The 17619-nt window shown below is 32.8% G+C and overlaps 1 protein-coding gene across 3 annotated transcripts; it reads left to right on the top strand.

The window, feature by feature from the left end:
• Positions 1-14031, top strand: LOC25479978 (uncharacterized). Of its 3 annotated transcripts, none has more exons than XR_005645716.1 (2): positions 1-312; positions 419-620. XR_005645716.1 is itself a non-coding variant. In XM_024774638.2 (2 exons), exons 1-2 carry the CDS (start codon positions 160-162, stop codon positions 13420-13422), a joined length of 549 nt encoding a protein of 182 aa, XP_024630406.1. In that variant the 5' UTR covers positions 1-159; the 3' UTR covers positions 13423-14031. The 3 variants fall into 3 exon arrangements, 2 of the variants coding, with proteins under 2 accessions (XP_024630406.1, XP_013443037.2); XM_024774638.2 differs by lacking the exon at positions 419-620 and adding an exon at positions 13027-14031; XM_013587583.3 differs by lacking the exons at positions 1-312; positions 419-620 and adding exons at positions 12424-12922; positions 13027-14031.
• The last annotated feature ends 3588 nt before the right edge of the window (positions 14032-17619 follow it).

Below are 17619 nucleotides of genomic sequence, written 5' to 3'. Positions count from 1 at the left end.
TTTCTTGCATCTTACAACCAAAACCAAATTTTCATATAAAAAAGAGTTACCCTATTTTCTATATGTGGTGTTTCCCTTGCTAGCTTTGAAGTTATACGCAAAAATATCCTCATCTGTAACTCCAAACTCTTGAAGAATTTCTTTTTCTTGAGTTACACCATGAGGAACTTTTCAAAGAGCAAATTATCTCAATGGTTTCGCCCTGTTGTTGATCTTCATGAGATACTTGAATCTAAAGTTGTTGCTCACCACTCCAAGAACAAACATACAGTTTTAAAAGTGATCAAAGCTATGGTGTTGGAAACTATATTGGTAAGTCTCTTAATTGTTTTTAACAGTAGTTTATATAAATTAAAACCATTTCCTTTTTATAGCACAAAGTTTTTGATCATTAACTTTTAATATCTTTGTCTTGCAGAATAGAAGAGCTCGTCATAAAACTTGTTACGGCTTTGATTAATTGTTTTGGTGTGTCAAAAAATATTTATTCGACGTATAAGAAAGTAACCAAAGCTACGCAATCGTCTTTGTCAACTTTATCTTCAGATAGTTCAAAGGTATCACAATCAAAGATCACGTCCACCAAAGGAAAACATGAGAAAGATACTAGCCGAAGAAGCGCAATATTAGAGAAATAAAAGAAGTTTGAGTTTCATGCAATTTGTTTGGTTCTCATAAGATTAGTATTTATGGTGTTTTTTGGGAAACTATTTGGAATATTTTTTACTTCAATTTCGATCTTCCTTTTCTCTCTTTGGAACTCAAACTATAGATGCCAAAAGATGTTGCTATATGGTCCAAAGTACATGGATGTAAAGGGTCGGTATAGAAAGTGAAGTACCATAACGAGGATTATTTTGGAAGGAACAAGTCATTTTAGAGTATGTTAGAAGGTTGGGAGAAACAGTTTCACATTTATCCCCTTTGCCTTTCCTTCGAATTGGATTTCCTACAGTTACAGCATGTAACAGGACACTGTAACAGATCTAAGCAGTCAAATATTAAATTGGCGGATAAGATTGTTTTACCGAATGAAAATGAGTTTGAAATGTAAACGTCTGATCTCAAATCAACAGTCTTGATCTGGTACACACATTAAACCATGTGGAAATGCTACAGCAGCAAATCGAGAGAATTTATGGAATTCGGCCTATGTATGATGTAGGAACCCCATCACACTGTTGTATATATATGATTGAAGTTATGGAATAAAGTACGGAAGTGTAGAGTTGCTGCATAACAAAGGTTGTCAAAATCGGGATTTTGCTTCAGTTCTAAAGGAAAAAGTAAATATTAAAATCTCAATCAAAATCGAAGGATTTTACTTAACTACTTTTGTAGAATCGATAAAAGAAGTCGTAAAATCGCGATCAAAATCGATGGACTTTATCCAAACAAAAATAATGTTAAATATATGTATAAGTGTTTTGTGGACTTTAAACTGAGAGTCGGTTATGAGTATATACAATTTATAACAGACTCAGTTTAAAGTCCACAAAATAATTATACATAAATGACTAGAAAAATGAACAAAATCCTTCAAAACCCATTAAAATCATGCGGTTTTGTATGAATTTCACGTTTTTGTGCGATTTTGATGCGATTTTACTATAATTTTGCTTTTTTGGGATTCTCATATGGATTTGAGTCGTTGAAGGTGAATAAAGTTGCAAAATTCTAGATTTTAGGATTTAAGTCGGAATTTTCACAACAATGCTGCATACACAAAAAATGGGTTAATAGTGTTTCTGGCCCCAGTAATATGGTGTACTTTTGGTATTAGCCCCTATAAAAAAAATAAATTAGATTCCACACTTGAAAAATGAAGATTCTTCCGGATTGGCCCCTGACCTCAATGTGTCAGCAGAATCTCCTACGTGGCAGTGACGTGTCAATTTCTTTTTCTTTTTTAATTTTTTATACATGTCACGCGTGTAATTTTAAGGCCACGTCATTTATAATTTTAAAAAAAAAACTGAAAATTTTAAAATTAAATAAAATTGTTTTTTTTTTTATAATTAACTATTTTAAAAAACATATTATTTATTTAAGAAACAAAATCAGAAATCCTTAAATACAAAAAAACCAAATCAAATTATTCTCTTTTCCTCTTGAACCAGATCGATTTCTTCCCTTCTTCATTTTCTTTCTCTTCCTCTTTGTCCGTCCGTTCCTTTCTCTTCCTCTTTGTTCCTTAAATCGAATTCTTGTCCAGAATTCGAATTGGTTAGTGCTGGTCCAGAATTTAGGGTTTGTGAAATGGGTTTCAACAAAGCATCTTCTGTTGGGGTATCGAATGGAAGAAACTCACTCGAATGTTGGTGCAACGAGTTCATGAAAGTTTGGGTATCAAAACACAGTTGAAGAGAAAGGAACGAAGAAGAGGAAGACAAAATTATTTTACCTTAGGACATACACAATTTGAAAAGCAATTGCTTGGAACATATTTACGCATTGTATGAATTACTGGAATGGAAGCAGTGTAGTTAATGACTTAGAATATGTTTTGGTGAACAAATGATAATGGAGGGATGAGGCTAAGTGTTGTAGTAGTATGTTGAAAATGGTGAACAATGAATGATGTAGTGATCTGGGTACTAAACGTGAAAATGGTGCTCCTAGTAGAAAATGGTGAACAGTTAATAGTATTGAAGGATTTCTGATTTTTTTTCTTAAATAAATAATGTTTTTTAAAATAGTTAATTACAAAAAAAAAAAACAATTTTATTTATTTTTAAAATTTTCAGTTTTTTTTTAATCATAAATGACGTGGCCTTTAATTTACACGCGTGGCATGAGAAAAAAAAATTAAAAAAGAAAAGAAATTGATACGTCACTGCCACGTAGGAGATTCTGCTGACACATTGAGGTCAGGGGCCAATCCTAAAGAATCTTCATTTTTCAAGGGTGGAATCTAAAAATAAAAAATTTACAAGGGCTAAAACCAAAAGTCCACCATATTACAAGGGCCAAAAACATTATTAACCCCACAAAAAATTTGACGCTTTACCTCGCTTTAACAACTCACTTGTCCTTTCTATGTTCTCTCAACAAACCCTAACAAAATAAATCCTAAATGTAACTGAATTAAAGGTGGTTTAGATTGGACAACATGATTCAGTTTCACAAAAGATATAAAAAAATAAAATAAAATTGGATAGTTTGTTGCTACTATAATTGCTTCCATTTTCCCTTCAAGCTCAATGGAACTTTCGTAGTTGCGTATTTTTATTTTGCTTTATAAACGCTGTTAGTCTTTTTGTTCACAGACCAGGACAAGTGTCTTCATTTCCTCTTAAGCTTATTGAAAGCAACCTTTTTCTAAAAAATTATCTGTACTTTTTAAAAGCAAAACATAAGAGAAAAGCAAAAACAATTAATAAAAACATGATATTCATAAGACATTAATCTATCCCAAAAAGAGGAATACTGAAAAGAATCTCCTTATATATTCATATGTTTCTCCATTGGGAGGTATTCGGGTCGTTATGGCATCACATCAGGTCTTGAATTGATGTGTTTGGTGTTGACCCTCAAAATATTTGTGAGCATTTCTTCCAATTTACTCATTTTGCAGGTCATGTAAAGGTTCGCCGATCGTTTCTCCAATTACTTTGGCTCTTGTGTGTTTGGCTGATATGAGTGAACGGAATAATAAGATATTCAATAACATAGAAACTCTTAATATACAACTTTTAGATAATGCTAAATTTCATTCTTTATGGTGGCTTAAGGCAAACAAGGCCACATTTGTGTAAGGTTCTCAGAGATGGTGGTCGGATCCTTTACATTGCTTGGGTCTTGACTGATGTTGTATCTTGTAAATACTTTGTAAGACGGTTTGTCTTATACTAGGGAGTTCTCATCGCCATTATTAATATAATCCATTTTGATTTCTTAAAAAAAGAAAAAGAACAAAAACTTTTTTTCTAAAAAAAAGAAAACCAGTTGTTTTTAACGTGTTATTATTATGGCAAGTTAAGGTTTGACCAAAAAAAAAAATTATGGCAAGTTAAGGTATATATTGGAGCCTCCACTAGAAGTTAGTTGCTTCATGAAGTGGTTATGCCAAAAAGGAAAGGACATTCCACTAGGCATACAAGATTTTCTTTATATATCCTTTTCATAAGATACAAATTAATTAAGTGATTGCAAGACCCGCTTTAATTTGGTTATTCATATATGTTTTTACTTTTTCATGTAGTAAAAACAAGTGTTTCACGTTTTCCCCATATATCACAAAAGAAGTTAGGTTTTACCAAACCAATCTGTAGTACCTATTCGAAAGTTTCGAACATTCATTTTGAGCCATGAAACCAGAGGGGCCAGGGGAATAACATTTTGAGTATTAATTGTTCCACTCAATGCAATTTTTAAGCGTCCTCTAAATAGACCAAAATACTCTTGGTTTAGATTATATAATTCGAACTAGATTGTTAGTATTTTTCGGATTATAAAATCCGAATTACATCGATCAGTGATTTTGTGTGTTTTCTTTGATTTCAAAAGTCTCTGTTGACCGTCGTATAATTCCGGCATAAGCTGTAAAGCAATTGTAGGGATTATATGTATGGTCAACAATGACCATAACACCATAAACACTTCTATAAAACTAAAATATATTGAAGAAAAAGTAAGAAAAGAGGTGAAGTTAAGAATGAAGGAATGTTGAAGATGCAAACCTATTTATAGCCTAAAACAAGTCCTAGATCATAACTACAATCAAATAAAATGTGTTCCATCATCCAACTGTCCAAAAATGCAATAAACACTTCACTAACCGTCCAAACCTTTGGTGGAACGCCACCGTCCAAAAAAAACTGAGTGTATTCGAATTATATAATCAGAATTTGACAAAAGAATTTCGGATTATATAATCCAAACGGCACTAGACTGTGTTTTTGGAGGGTTTTTATGGAGGATAACATAGAAAAAAAATTAAAAAATGCATAAAAAACAAGTAAACAACATAAACAACATAATTTTCTATGATAGTGTTCGAAGAGGTGTTTTTGAACTTGATCTTGCATGTCCGCCAACTGACATATTTCGATCGGTAGGCCAACTGGATCAAGTTCAAAAACACCAATTCGGATTCACATCTGCAACATAACGATGAAAGAAAATGTGTTTCAAGAGGATTGTTTTGAGTTAGATCATGCTGCCTTGCATAATATTAATCTCTTTCACTCTCTGTCACATTTATAGGATTCCTCATCATTACTCTCTCTCAAGATGTTCTCTTATTCGTTTTAATTACATATAACATCTTCTCTCCATACAACTAGATCCTTCCTCACCAACACAGCGACTTATATCTTATTACCTCATTCTCACATTCGCCGTCATCTATGCACCACCCATTCTCCTACTCTTAACTTGATTCTAATTTTAAGTTATCATCTCATATTATCATTACCCTCAACTTCAGCAACTTTCCTCACTAAGACTCCATTATAATTTAAGGTTTTATTCTCTCGATACCGGTTGTTATTATCGTCTAACCTTATAACTAATATATCTTATCCTCTTTCCTATTAATATTGCTATCTTCTCATCGATTCTCATCTTATTTGTTCCCTACCATCATTCCTATTAACTTATGTTACTTAATAAACAACTCCTTATCCTCTGTAACATTTCATCTTAATGACCCATTCATCGTTTACGATCATCTAAATTTGACTTTTATAATCTTTATTCATTTTTATACTTCATTCATTCTTACAAACATCCATCTTGAGTTCTTTAACTACCTTGACTCATTTACTCTTCAACTTAGTAATAATCATAAACTCATTATTGGTTTAAGGAGTTTATGTTTAACTTCATCAGTTACCTGGCAAGCACCTACTTCATATGCCCTCTCATCATCAACGTTTTCACTCCATCGTGAATTACCTATCCATATGTCTTTTACTTCTTCTACTACTTAACTACTTCACCATTTAAACTTGTCTCTAATTCAGGGGACTTATATTTATCCTAGCCATCTAGCTTAAACACATCCCTTTTCCTTCCTCTTATCATCGTATTTGACTGCCTCTTGCCCGACCATGTATTAAAAATAATTAAAGTCACTTAGATCACTATCATCCGTGTATGTTTTAGACTCGCTGATATCCTGAAGTAATCGCTTGTATTTATGCCTAAACACAGTCACCCATTTAAATGCATAGTTTTAGGACCCTTAATTTTACTATACTCGCTAACGGCTTGCTTAAATTCACTATTGCTCTCATAGATGTTTTGGAGTCCACTAGAGGGGTTAGGCTTAAAGTTCATTGGTAAACTCAACATGACCCACTTGCAGTATTTCAATCATAACTCAATTTATAAAGGACCTAACGGATTCCAACCAAAGGAAATTAAAAGCTAACATTCATACCTACAACTTAAAACAAGGAACCTTAATCCAATTCGGAATATAAAGTGGTGAAAAAGATTGTTTTTCTTAAGACGAGGAGAGATGACCACTATGTTGACCCATGTGTAGTATTTTAAACATAACTCAAGTTGTGAAATTATGAATGAGGTCAAACAAAAACAAAAATAAATCTAACATTCATATCTACATTTTGCATGAAGAGACCTAAATCCAATTTGCTATAGAGAAGGGTGAAAAGATTGGTTTTCCTGAACCTAGGCATATCGCATGACCATTCTGACCCTTGTGTAGTATTTTGATAATAACTCACGTTGTGGATGTCTTCTTGAGGTAATATCAGAGCCAATGGAAAGCTAACGTCCATACCTACAACTTTCATGTTTACACCAAGACCCAGTTTTGAATAGAAAGGGATAAACAAACTCATAAGTGGGCACTAGGCGGCAGGAACAGGTGTCAGGTCTCGAGTTGTGTCCAAATTCTACGTTTTTAAGCTATGGGAATGCTTCTAAATTGCCCTAAATGTCCACTTAAAGATCCCTTATGATCTCAAACTGGTATGAAACATTACCTAAGATTACCATATCATCCAAACACTACTTTCTCACATAATTTACCTAATTGCATCACTCTTCACATGATTAAAGGCTCTAATTAAATTACCCTAACTTTGTTCTTTTTGAATTTTAAATCTTCAACCTACAAGATAAATTCTCATAAGCATTTCAGTAACTTTCCTCCTCTATCCCTTCTACAGTCCCAACAAGAAAAATAAACCAGAGAGATCTCCCCCTTACCTCAAATCCTTTGAGAATTCCGGTTTATGGCTTGACCTCGCTGCCGCTAGGGTTTCTCACCAATGCTCCTCTTTTCTTTCTTTTCCATGTTCAACAATACTGACTCCTAACCTTTCTATTTATATTAGGGTTGGTCACTTGTTAAGATACTCTTCCCTTCTACTCACTATTCTTTTACTCTTCCCCTGCCCAACTTAATTAAAATATATATTCTACACCCCGACTCTATGTTATTTTATTTTGACTGCTCCCTTCATTTTAATTAAATTCTCCTATTATTCCTCAATCATCATCAGTACTCCATTTTCTCAATAAAAAAACAATACTCAAACATAAGCATCATCAATGATAGTATTAATAAAAAATTCGTCTAATGAATATCAATGAATTAAATAAAAATTGAATGTTGGGGTGTTACACATAGCATATCATCACAGATCATCTAAATTAATGTCTTCGTGTGGTGCATTCATTAGTGCCCTGATCTCTTCGTAGTTCCTGCGTCGGATCAAACTTTTCTGAATTTGTTCAACATATCTGACCAATGAAGCGTCCAACTCGATTGACCCTCTATTACTGTACTGACCAAAGATCAAGAACATGGTCCTCACGTCGTCGTCGCTCATGAGCTATATCCGGCTGGACCACACACTCCCGGTTGAGTCGGTCGATGGACATTGATACTCAACACCATATACCCTTTGTATGTTTCTGTACATAGTTGAGTTCGAGTTTGATTTGATTCAGCTGACCCTTCAACCAAGAGAGGGTTGTAACACCCCGTTTTCCCAACATGAAAATTTTTGCATAATATTCAGAGTATTCAACTTAAACAGGATATCACACTTCTTTAAAAGATAAATAGAGTAAAATTACTATTTATTTAAAACATCTTTTATCAATAATTCAAACTACATCGCAGCGGAAAAATATTTCATTATTCAACATAATGGCACTACGACCTAAACATAAACAACTTCTTAAAAATCCCATTTCAAATGGTTCATCAACATAATTCATAATAACACGTAACAAATGGAAAACTATACTAATATCCTCATCCGTTACGTATTAGAGCGACCCTAAGACGACGCGTGAGAGAGTCAACTCACTTTAACAGCTAATCCTGGTTATCTGCACGTTACCCACGTAGAGGCAACATTCAAACAGAAGGGGTAAGATTTCACATTCAATAATAATAAGCATATAATTCTTTAAAAGAATTTAACAACACATAACAATATCATATAACATCATAGTTATCAACAGATACATTCATATAAAAATTCGTCAATTATGAGCAACATCTTATAATATCATATTCATCAACTTATACATTCATATAATAATTCAACTTCATATAACATCATATTCATCAACATAATTTAACAACATAAAACAACATCAATTAATAATATTACTACTTCACATAGCTCTTCATTAACAACTCATTGATAAATGACAACTTAACAACAACGACAATGCGACAACAACGACATCAACTTGATAATGCAACAACAACAACTTAAACATGCATGTGGTACCAATCAGGGCATCAAGCCCCCAACTTTAAGAGTGAATAAGGCTCACAGGGCATCAAACCTCCAACTTATATAGCGAAAAAGGCTCACAGAGCATCAAGCCCTCAACTTATAGAGCGAAAAAGGCTCACAGGGCATCAAGCCCTCAACTTTAAATGAATGGTTATACATTCCAGAGCATCAAGCCCTCAACTTTAATGATTATGCATGGACTCAGCAACCAACGACTTTAACAACTTAGACAGCTTCGACAATTTAGACAACTTCAACAACTTATACGACTTCAACCTCTTAGAACAACAACTTATAACTTAGCGACATTAACGGCAACAACGGCAACGACAACAACAATGACTTCGCATCATAATATCATAATTAATCAATTATAAACAACATCATGTAACATCATAGTCATCAATATATACATTCATATAATAATTCATCAATCATGAATAACATCATGTAACATCATAACATAGGTTAAATACTCTTAAACACCTTAATTGAACTCATAGTACACAAGCTTTGAAGTTTGGAGACAATCCATAAGTTTTGGGTTGACCTAGAAATAGTTATGCGGAATTTTCATAAAATTTTACTAAGACCTCCTTGGAGTATTTTCATCATAACTCCAAAACCAAAAATCATTTGCAAGTTAAACCAAAACCAATGGAAAGCTAACACAATTATCTACAACTTTAATGTTTATACCAAAGGCCAATTCAAAACAGAAACGTGTGAAAAAGACGCAAGAACATGAAACAGGAGATCTGTCACTGTGCAGCTCTCGGGAAAAACCCATTTTTCACCCCAAAATCCCAATTTTGACTTCCCAATGCCCAAATATGATTCCAAAACTTGTCTAACCATTTCTATACATGATAAGGCACTCAAAACCATATAAAACTTGACCCGAAACATTATTTTAGAAATTCACCAATTATCAACCTAATTCATCGAATTATCTACTCTTTCTACAATCAATTTTAGTTTCAAACCCTAATTCTACAACATCAAAACCTATTAACATCTACAAGGTTACCTTTTTCAGGATTACATACTTATGATTAAAGAAGGTTAGTCCCACCCTTACCTTAGGTTATATGATCGCCAGGTTCTACCACTTTCTCTTCTCTGACTCTTCTCTTCTCTTGGTTTCTCCCTTTTCTCCCAAAAACTGTTTTCACGTATTCTGTTTCTCCATTCCTAATTTCTCTTTTTATAAACCTAATATATTCTCTTTTATTCCAAATCTTCCCCTCACATCTCAATATTCTATTTTAATATATATATATATATATATATATATATATATATATGTGATATTTCTATAACAAATAACAAATATATATCTACCTCAAATAACAAATATATCTCTATAACAAATATATTTTAACACCAGATAACATATATATTTCTACACCAAATAATATATATATTTCTACACCAAATAACAAACATATTATACTAATAAATACCAACATATAATATAACAAAATATCACTCATCAAAATAAATCGACTAAATTACAAAAAGACATCTAAAATCAATAAAATAAATAAATAATAAAATTGCTTGATGTTCGGATCAAAGACAGATTTTTCCATGGTTTTTTTTTTTTTTTGTGGTTTCTAGTTATGAAAACCTATTTATAGAGGTATTTGGGCGCCCTGAAACATAAAAATTGTCGATGCAACGTGGACCACATAACAAAAATCATGTTTAGGATTATATAATCCAAAACGTCCCTCACCCTACATAAGGTATGTATCTTCTCTCATTTTTCACCTAGTATCGAAAAAATTCGGATTATATAATCCAAAAATCAGGGGCAAAAGTTCAGATTATATTATAATCTGAACAAAGTCAGTGTTTTTTGCCGGTGGTGTTCACCTCATAAAACACGTTTTCAAAGGTTTTTACCTCTATTAATAGCAAGTAAAACCCCTTTGAAACACATATTTTGATCCAACATTAAGTGTAGATACACTCTATGCATAATTTCCCCATATGAATAAGGTTTTTTGACCCAACATTAAGTGTAGATACACTCTCGCACCATCATCTCACACTCTCCCCTTCTCTCCTATTCCTTCTGCAAAAATGTGTTTCTATCGTTGGCCTTTCATAAAAATAAGCCTCTTTGGAAGCTCAGGGATTGTATGAACGGTCAATGGGGATGACAACACACTGCAAAGAAGTGCGGATTGTCTAGGTGTCATGTTGATTTGTTTGGGATGCAAGGTCGACCATCAAGATCTTTTACGCCTTAGAGAAGAAACATACCTTACCCGTAGTCCCCTTCCCTCCCCCTTTCTTCCCCATAACCTTGCACTACCGGTTTAGCCTTACCACACTGGTTTAGCTATACCCCATCACCTCCATCTTCTTGTGAAATAGATTTAGTTTTACCCCAATACCTCTTCCCTAGACAAGAAACATAACTTATTGTAAATGTATCGATATAATAATAAAATGAGATTTTATGTGTATCAATTTTGTTCTTTTATTTTTCTTTATATTTGAATACCCCTACATATAAAGGGTGGTTTAATAATTGTTATACATAGGGTTTATTGCACAAGACTAAATTTTGAACTTATAAAGGATAGTTATGTTTGGTAACAATTTTTTTCACGAAATTATAACATCTCTTTTACACATTTATAGTGATTTTTCATAAGATATTTTAAGGAGTGTTTGAACTAATTGAAAAACTTTAATATTAGATAAAAATATGTTATTGTTATTTTATATTTATCCACTATTCATCATCAATTTTACTAACATCTACAAATTTAATTCGATTATCCGCTATCAAATGCTTATTGGTTATAGGCTATTGGTTCGTTTGGATTGGCTTATTTTTAAACTTATAAAAAATAGCTTATGCAAATAAATATGCTATTATGTTAAATTATAAGTTTTCACTAACGGAAATTGTATCTTCATAAAATACTTTTTCATAAACTACATTGACAAACTTAAGAATAATACATAAACGTTTATTTATTTCCACAAGGTTTTTTGCATAAGCTCAAAATAAGCCTAATTCAAACGGTCCCAATAAACTAATTTGTTATCAGCTAATTTATCACGATTATCTACTACTCTTTATTAGATAGAAAGACACACAAACACATCTAAAAACATGTGAATGAGACGATAATTAAGAATTTTTATTTTGTTGAAGAGATTTGTTTCAACTTAACTAATGAACAAGAAATATTCAGAAGGAATAGTTTTCCAGTGTCAACTCAATCCCAAATCCAAATAAACCTTCTTAAACTTTGGAGAAAATCATCCGTTTAGATTAGCTGATTTTAGAGCTTATATAAAACAGCTTATGCAAATAAATAAGTTTTTAAGTATTATTTATAAGTTTTTAAGGTTGTATTTGAAAAAACGGTTTATGAAGATACGATATTCACTAATGAAAGCTTATAAATTAAAATAAAAACTTATTTATTTACATAAGCTATTTTTCATAAGCTTAAAATAAGTTCAATCCAAACGGCGCCTTTATGATAGACTTTTAAATATAATGCACGTCTTGTAGTTCATATCACCTTGATAATTCATTGCCACATAACTTAAAATACATTAAGTCCTTCGTGGCTCGTTCTCCTATGATATTGAAAATAAAAATCTATGGAAAAGCCCAATCTTTTTTCTAATCCCACTTTCTAAAAAGAAAAAATATATAAAAGTCACATAATCCTTCAACCTGTCTCTAACAAGGAGCACCTAAGTGGCCTTCTCTCTTTATTTCCCCCAACTTTGAACTCTTTCACTAAAGAAAAAGAAGAAAAAACAAAGTAGTAAAGAAAAACCATTGAGCAGTCACTTCACAATATATAATAACCCACCAACCAAACATTTCTTGCATCTTACAACCAAAACCAAATTTTCATATCAAAAAGAGTTAACCTATTTTCTAAATGTGGTGTTTCCCTTGCTAGCTTTGAAGTTATACGCAAAAATATCCTCATCTGTAACTCCAAACTCTTGAAGAATTTCTTTTTCTTGAGTTACACATCATGAGGAGCTTTTCAAAGAGCAAATTATCTCAATGTTTTCGCCCTGTTGTTGATCTTGATGACATACTTGAATCTAAAGTTGTTGCTCATCACCACTCAAAGAACAAACATACAGTTTTAAAAGTGATCAAAGCTATGGTGTTGGAAACTTTATTGGTAAGTCTCTTAATATTTTTTTACACAGTGTATATGAATCAAATCCATTTCCTTTTTATAAACAAAGTTTTTGATCATTAACTTTTAATATCTTTGTCTTGCAGAATAGAAGAGCTCGTCATAAAACTTGTTACGGCTTTGATTGTTTTGGTGTGTCAAAAAATATTTATTCAACGTATAAGAAAGTAGCCAAAGCTACTGAATCGTCTTTGACAGCTATATCTTCAGATAGTTCAAAGGTATCACAATCAAAGATCATGTCCACCAAAGGAAAACAAGAGAAAGATACTTGCCGAGGAAGCACAATAATAGAGAAGCAAAAGAATTTTGAGTTTTATGCAATTTCTTTGGTACTCATAAGCTTAGTATTTACTGTGTTTTTTGGGAAAATATTTGGTATTTTTTTGACATCGATATGGATCTTCCTTTTCTCTCTTTGGAACTCAAACTATATCTGCCAAAAGATGTTGCTATATGGCGCAAAATACATGGATGTATAGAAAGTGAAGTACCATAATGAGCATTATTTTGGACTTCCCGAACAAAGCTTTATGAGCCACACATGACAGTGAAGGAACAAGTCATTTTCATGTATGTTATAAGGTTGGGAGAAACAGTTTCACATTTATCCCCTTTGCCTTTCCTTCAAATTGGATTTCCTGCAGTTACAGCATGTAACAAGACACTGTAACAGATCTAAGCAGTCAAATATTAAATTGGCGGATGTGATTGTTTTACCTGGCGGATGAGATTGTTTTACCTAATGAAAATGAGTTTGAAATGTAAACGTCTGATCTCAAATCAATAGTTTTGATCCGGTAAACACATTAAACCGTGTGGAAATGCTGCAGCAGCCAACAGAGAGAATTTATGGAATCCGGCATATAGAAAGCCCATCACAATGTTGTATATATATGATTGAAGTCATGGAATAAAGTACAGAAGTGTAGAGTTGCTGCATACAAAGGTTGCCAAAATCGGGATTTTGCTTCAGGTCAAAAGAGAAAAGTAAAATTTAAAATCGTAAAATCACAATCAAAATCGAAGAATTTTACTTAACTACTTTTGTAGAATCGATATATGAAATCGTAAAATCGTAACCAAAATCGATGGACTTTATTAAAACAAAAATAATGTTAAATATATGTATAAGTATTTTGTGGACTTTAAACTGAATCAACATAAATGACTAGAAAAATGGACAAAATCCTTCAAAACCCATTAAAATCCTGCGGTTTTGTATGAATTTCACGTTTTTGTGCGATTTTGATGCAATTTTACTATAATTTTGCTTATTTTGGGATTCTCATATGGATTTGAACCGTTGAAGGCGAATAAAGTCGCAAAAAATTTGACGCTTTCCCTCGCTTTAACAATTCACTTGTCCTTTCTCTATTCTCTCAACAAACCCTAACAAAATAAATCCTAAATGTAACTCAATTAAAGGTGGTTTAGATTGGACAACATGATTCAGTTTCACAAAAGATATAAAAAAATAAAGTCAAATTGGATAGTTTGTTGCTACTATAATTGCTTCCATTTTCCCTTCAAGCTCAATGGAACTTTTGTAGTTGCGTATTTTTATTTTCCTCTACAAACGCTGTTAGTCTTTTTGTTCACAGACTTGGGAAATAGGACAAGTGTCTTCATTTCCTCTTAAGCTTATTGAAAGCAACCTGCTCTTTCTAAAAAATTATCTGTACTTTTTAAAAGCAAAACATAAGAGAAAAGCAAAAACAATTAATAAAAACATGATATTCATAAGACATTAATCCTATCCCAAAAAAGAGGATGCCGCTGGTATCTTATTATCTTAACACATTTCCTCAAACTCATGATCCAACAACAGGAAACCTCATGAGTTTGTCAAACAAAAAACAAAAAAAATACTCAATAATATAAACTCAGAACCCTACCCGTCAAGCTAAAGCTTACCAAGTTTTAAGTTTGTTACAAAATTAATCATGAGAATAAACCAAGCTAATTGATAGCATAACCGACAAAGAGGACTAACCAAAGTAAGTAACCATCATAAAGAGGATAAGCCACATAGAGAAACAAACATAAAGACGAGCAACCAAAGAGGAAGCAACAATCGAAGAGATGAATCATTATAGAGAAGAACCAAACCAATAAAGAAAAACAGCCAAACTAAAGAACCAATGGGGGGAGAAGAAACCAAACAAAAGAAGAGAGGGACAAATGAATCATATTTTGTTAGTTATAGAAAATCATTTGAAGTAGTTTTTAGATATTGATTATTAATAATGTGTAACAAATGGATGAAAAGTTCAAAAATTATTATATTTGTTTTTACAAAATAAGTTGTAACTAACAAGTTCTAGTGCAAAAATATCTTTTTTTTCTACCACGATGTATGTCCGGCAGAAGTTGCTAAACTCATATAACAAACAAATAAATGTTAAAATATTGATTGGAAACATTCATATTTAGTGTCTATATACTTCATCCGTTTCAAAATGAGTATCGTTTTAGTAAAAAAAAATTGTTTCAAAATGAATGTCACTTTCAGTTTCCTATGTAATAATAACTTTTTCTTTTTAATTGTACCCTTCAATTAATATTATGTTACACTACTTCCAAGGTATTACTTCTTCTTTAATGAAAAACAAACCAATAGTTGATTAGGACAATTTGGTAAAATTGTTATGACATTTGACTACTTTATTCCATTCCTTAATATGTGTGCAATTGGCTAAAGCGACACTCATTTTGCAATCGGTTCATGAAGCCCGCAAATCAAAAAAAGAATTAATGCTATTTAAATTTGATTTTGAAAAAGCATATGATTCAGTGGATTAGGGGTACCTGGATACGGTTATGCATAAAATGGGGTTTCCGGTGTTATGGAGAAAATGGATTAAAGAATGTGTGACAATGCCGACAACATCAATTTTAGTTAATGGAAGCCCCTACAGATGAATTTGAGTTTAAAAGGGGCCTTCGCCAAGGAGATCCTCTTTCACCTTTTCTTTTTTGGCTGGCAACAGAAGGGTTGACTGTAATGATGAAGGTTGCGGTGGTTAATAATTTGTACTCGGTTATGAGGTTGGCGCTACAAATCCTGTGGTGTGTCTTATTTGCAGTTGGTGGATGATACCTTGCTTTTGGGAACTAAAAGTTGAGCCAATGTGTGAGCTTTAAGAGCGGTGTTGGCTTTGTTTGCAGAGATGTCATGTCTGAAAGTGAATTTCCATAAAAGTTTACTAGTTGGTGTTAATATTGGGGATTCTTAGTTGACTGAGGCGGCATCGATTCTAAATTGTAAGTTGGGTAAAATTCCTTTTCTATATCTTGGTCTTTCGATTGGTGGTGATCCTCAAAGGTTAAATTTTTGGGAACCCGTGATGAATAATATTAAAACTAGAATGTCGTGGTGGCAGAGTCGCTTCCTATCTTTTGGGGGCTGGTTGGTCCTTCTAAAATCTGTCTTGACCTTGCTTCCTGTTTATGCTCTTTCCTTCTTCAAGGCTTCTTCAGGTATAATCTCTTCCATTGAATCTATTTTTTAAATTTTTTTTGGGGAGGGAGTGAGGATAACAGGAAAATTTCCTGGTTTACTTGAAGCTCTATTTGTTTACTGAAGGAGGGTGGAGGGTTGGGGGTTAGGCAGTTGAGGGAGTTTAATTTAGCTTTGCTAGGGAAATGGTGTTGGCGGATGTTGATGGACAAAGATAATTTTTGGTATAGAGTGTTGGTGGCGAGATATGATGAGGAGGCAGGGAGGTTGGGGGCTAGAGTGTTTCTACTTGGTGGAGGGAGATAGCGAAGATTCGGGATGGGGTAACTAGAGATGCAGGGGGTTGATTTGGTGAGCGAGTGTCTAAAATTATAGATGATGGCAATAGTACTTTCTTTTGGTACGATAACTGGTTAGGAGATGTTCCTTTGTGTAGGAGGTTCAGCCGTTTGTTTGACTTAGCGACAAATAAGTTAATTACGGTGGCGGACATGTACGCTTTAGGTTGGTTCTTGTGTGTTTGGCTGATATGGAGTGAACGGAATAATAAGATATTCAATAATATAGAAACTCCTATTATACAGCTTTTAGATAATGCTAAATTTCATTCTTTATGGTGGCTTAAGGCAAATAATGCCACATTTGTGTACGGTTCTCAGAGATGATGGTCGGATCCTTTACTTTGTTTGGGTCTTGACTGATGTTGTATCTTGTAAATACTTTGTAAGACGGTTTGTCTTTTGAGGTGGTCTCTTTGGTACATCTTGTACTAGGGAATTCTCATCGCCATTATTAATATAATCCATTTTGATTTCTTAAAAAAAGAAAATGAACAAAAACTTTTTTTCCTAAAAAAAGAAAACCAAATGTTTTTAACGTTATTATTATGGCAAGTTAAGGTTTGACCAAAAAATAAAATTATGGCAAGTTAAGGTATATATTGGAGCCTCCACTAGAAGTAGTTGCTTCATGAAGTGGTTATGTCAAAAAGGAAAGGACATTCCACTAGGCATACAAGATTTTCTTTATATATCCTTTTCATAAGATACAAATTAATTAAGTGATTGCAAGACCCGCGCTTTAATTTGGTTATTCATATATGTTTTTACTTTTTCATTAAGTAAAAACAAGTGTTTCACGTTTTCCCCATATATCACAAAAGAAGTTAGGTTTTACCAAACCAATCTGTGGGACCTATTCGAAAGTTTCGAACATT

This window comes from Medicago truncatula, chromosome 4, assembly GCF_003473485.1.
Source record: "Medicago truncatula cultivar Jemalong A17 chromosome 4, MtrunA17r5.0-ANR, whole genome shotgun sequence".
Lineage (NCBI taxonomy): Eukaryota > Viridiplantae > Streptophyta > Magnoliopsida > Fabales > Fabaceae > Medicago > Medicago truncatula.
This window is presented reverse-complemented; position numbering and strand designations above follow the sequence as displayed.

What these genes read in the sequence shown, in the direction of transcription:
- LOC25479978 (XM_013587583.3), top strand. Translation starts at nt 12,767, where the DNA reads ATGAGGAGCTTTTCAAAGAGCAAATTATCTCAATGTTTTCGCCCTGTT. An exon ending in TGGTGTTGGAAACTTTATTG is followed by an intron (nt 12,923 to 13,026) that starts GTAAGTCTCTTA and finishes TTTGTCTTGCAG; the next exon opens with AATAGAAGAGCTCGTCATAA.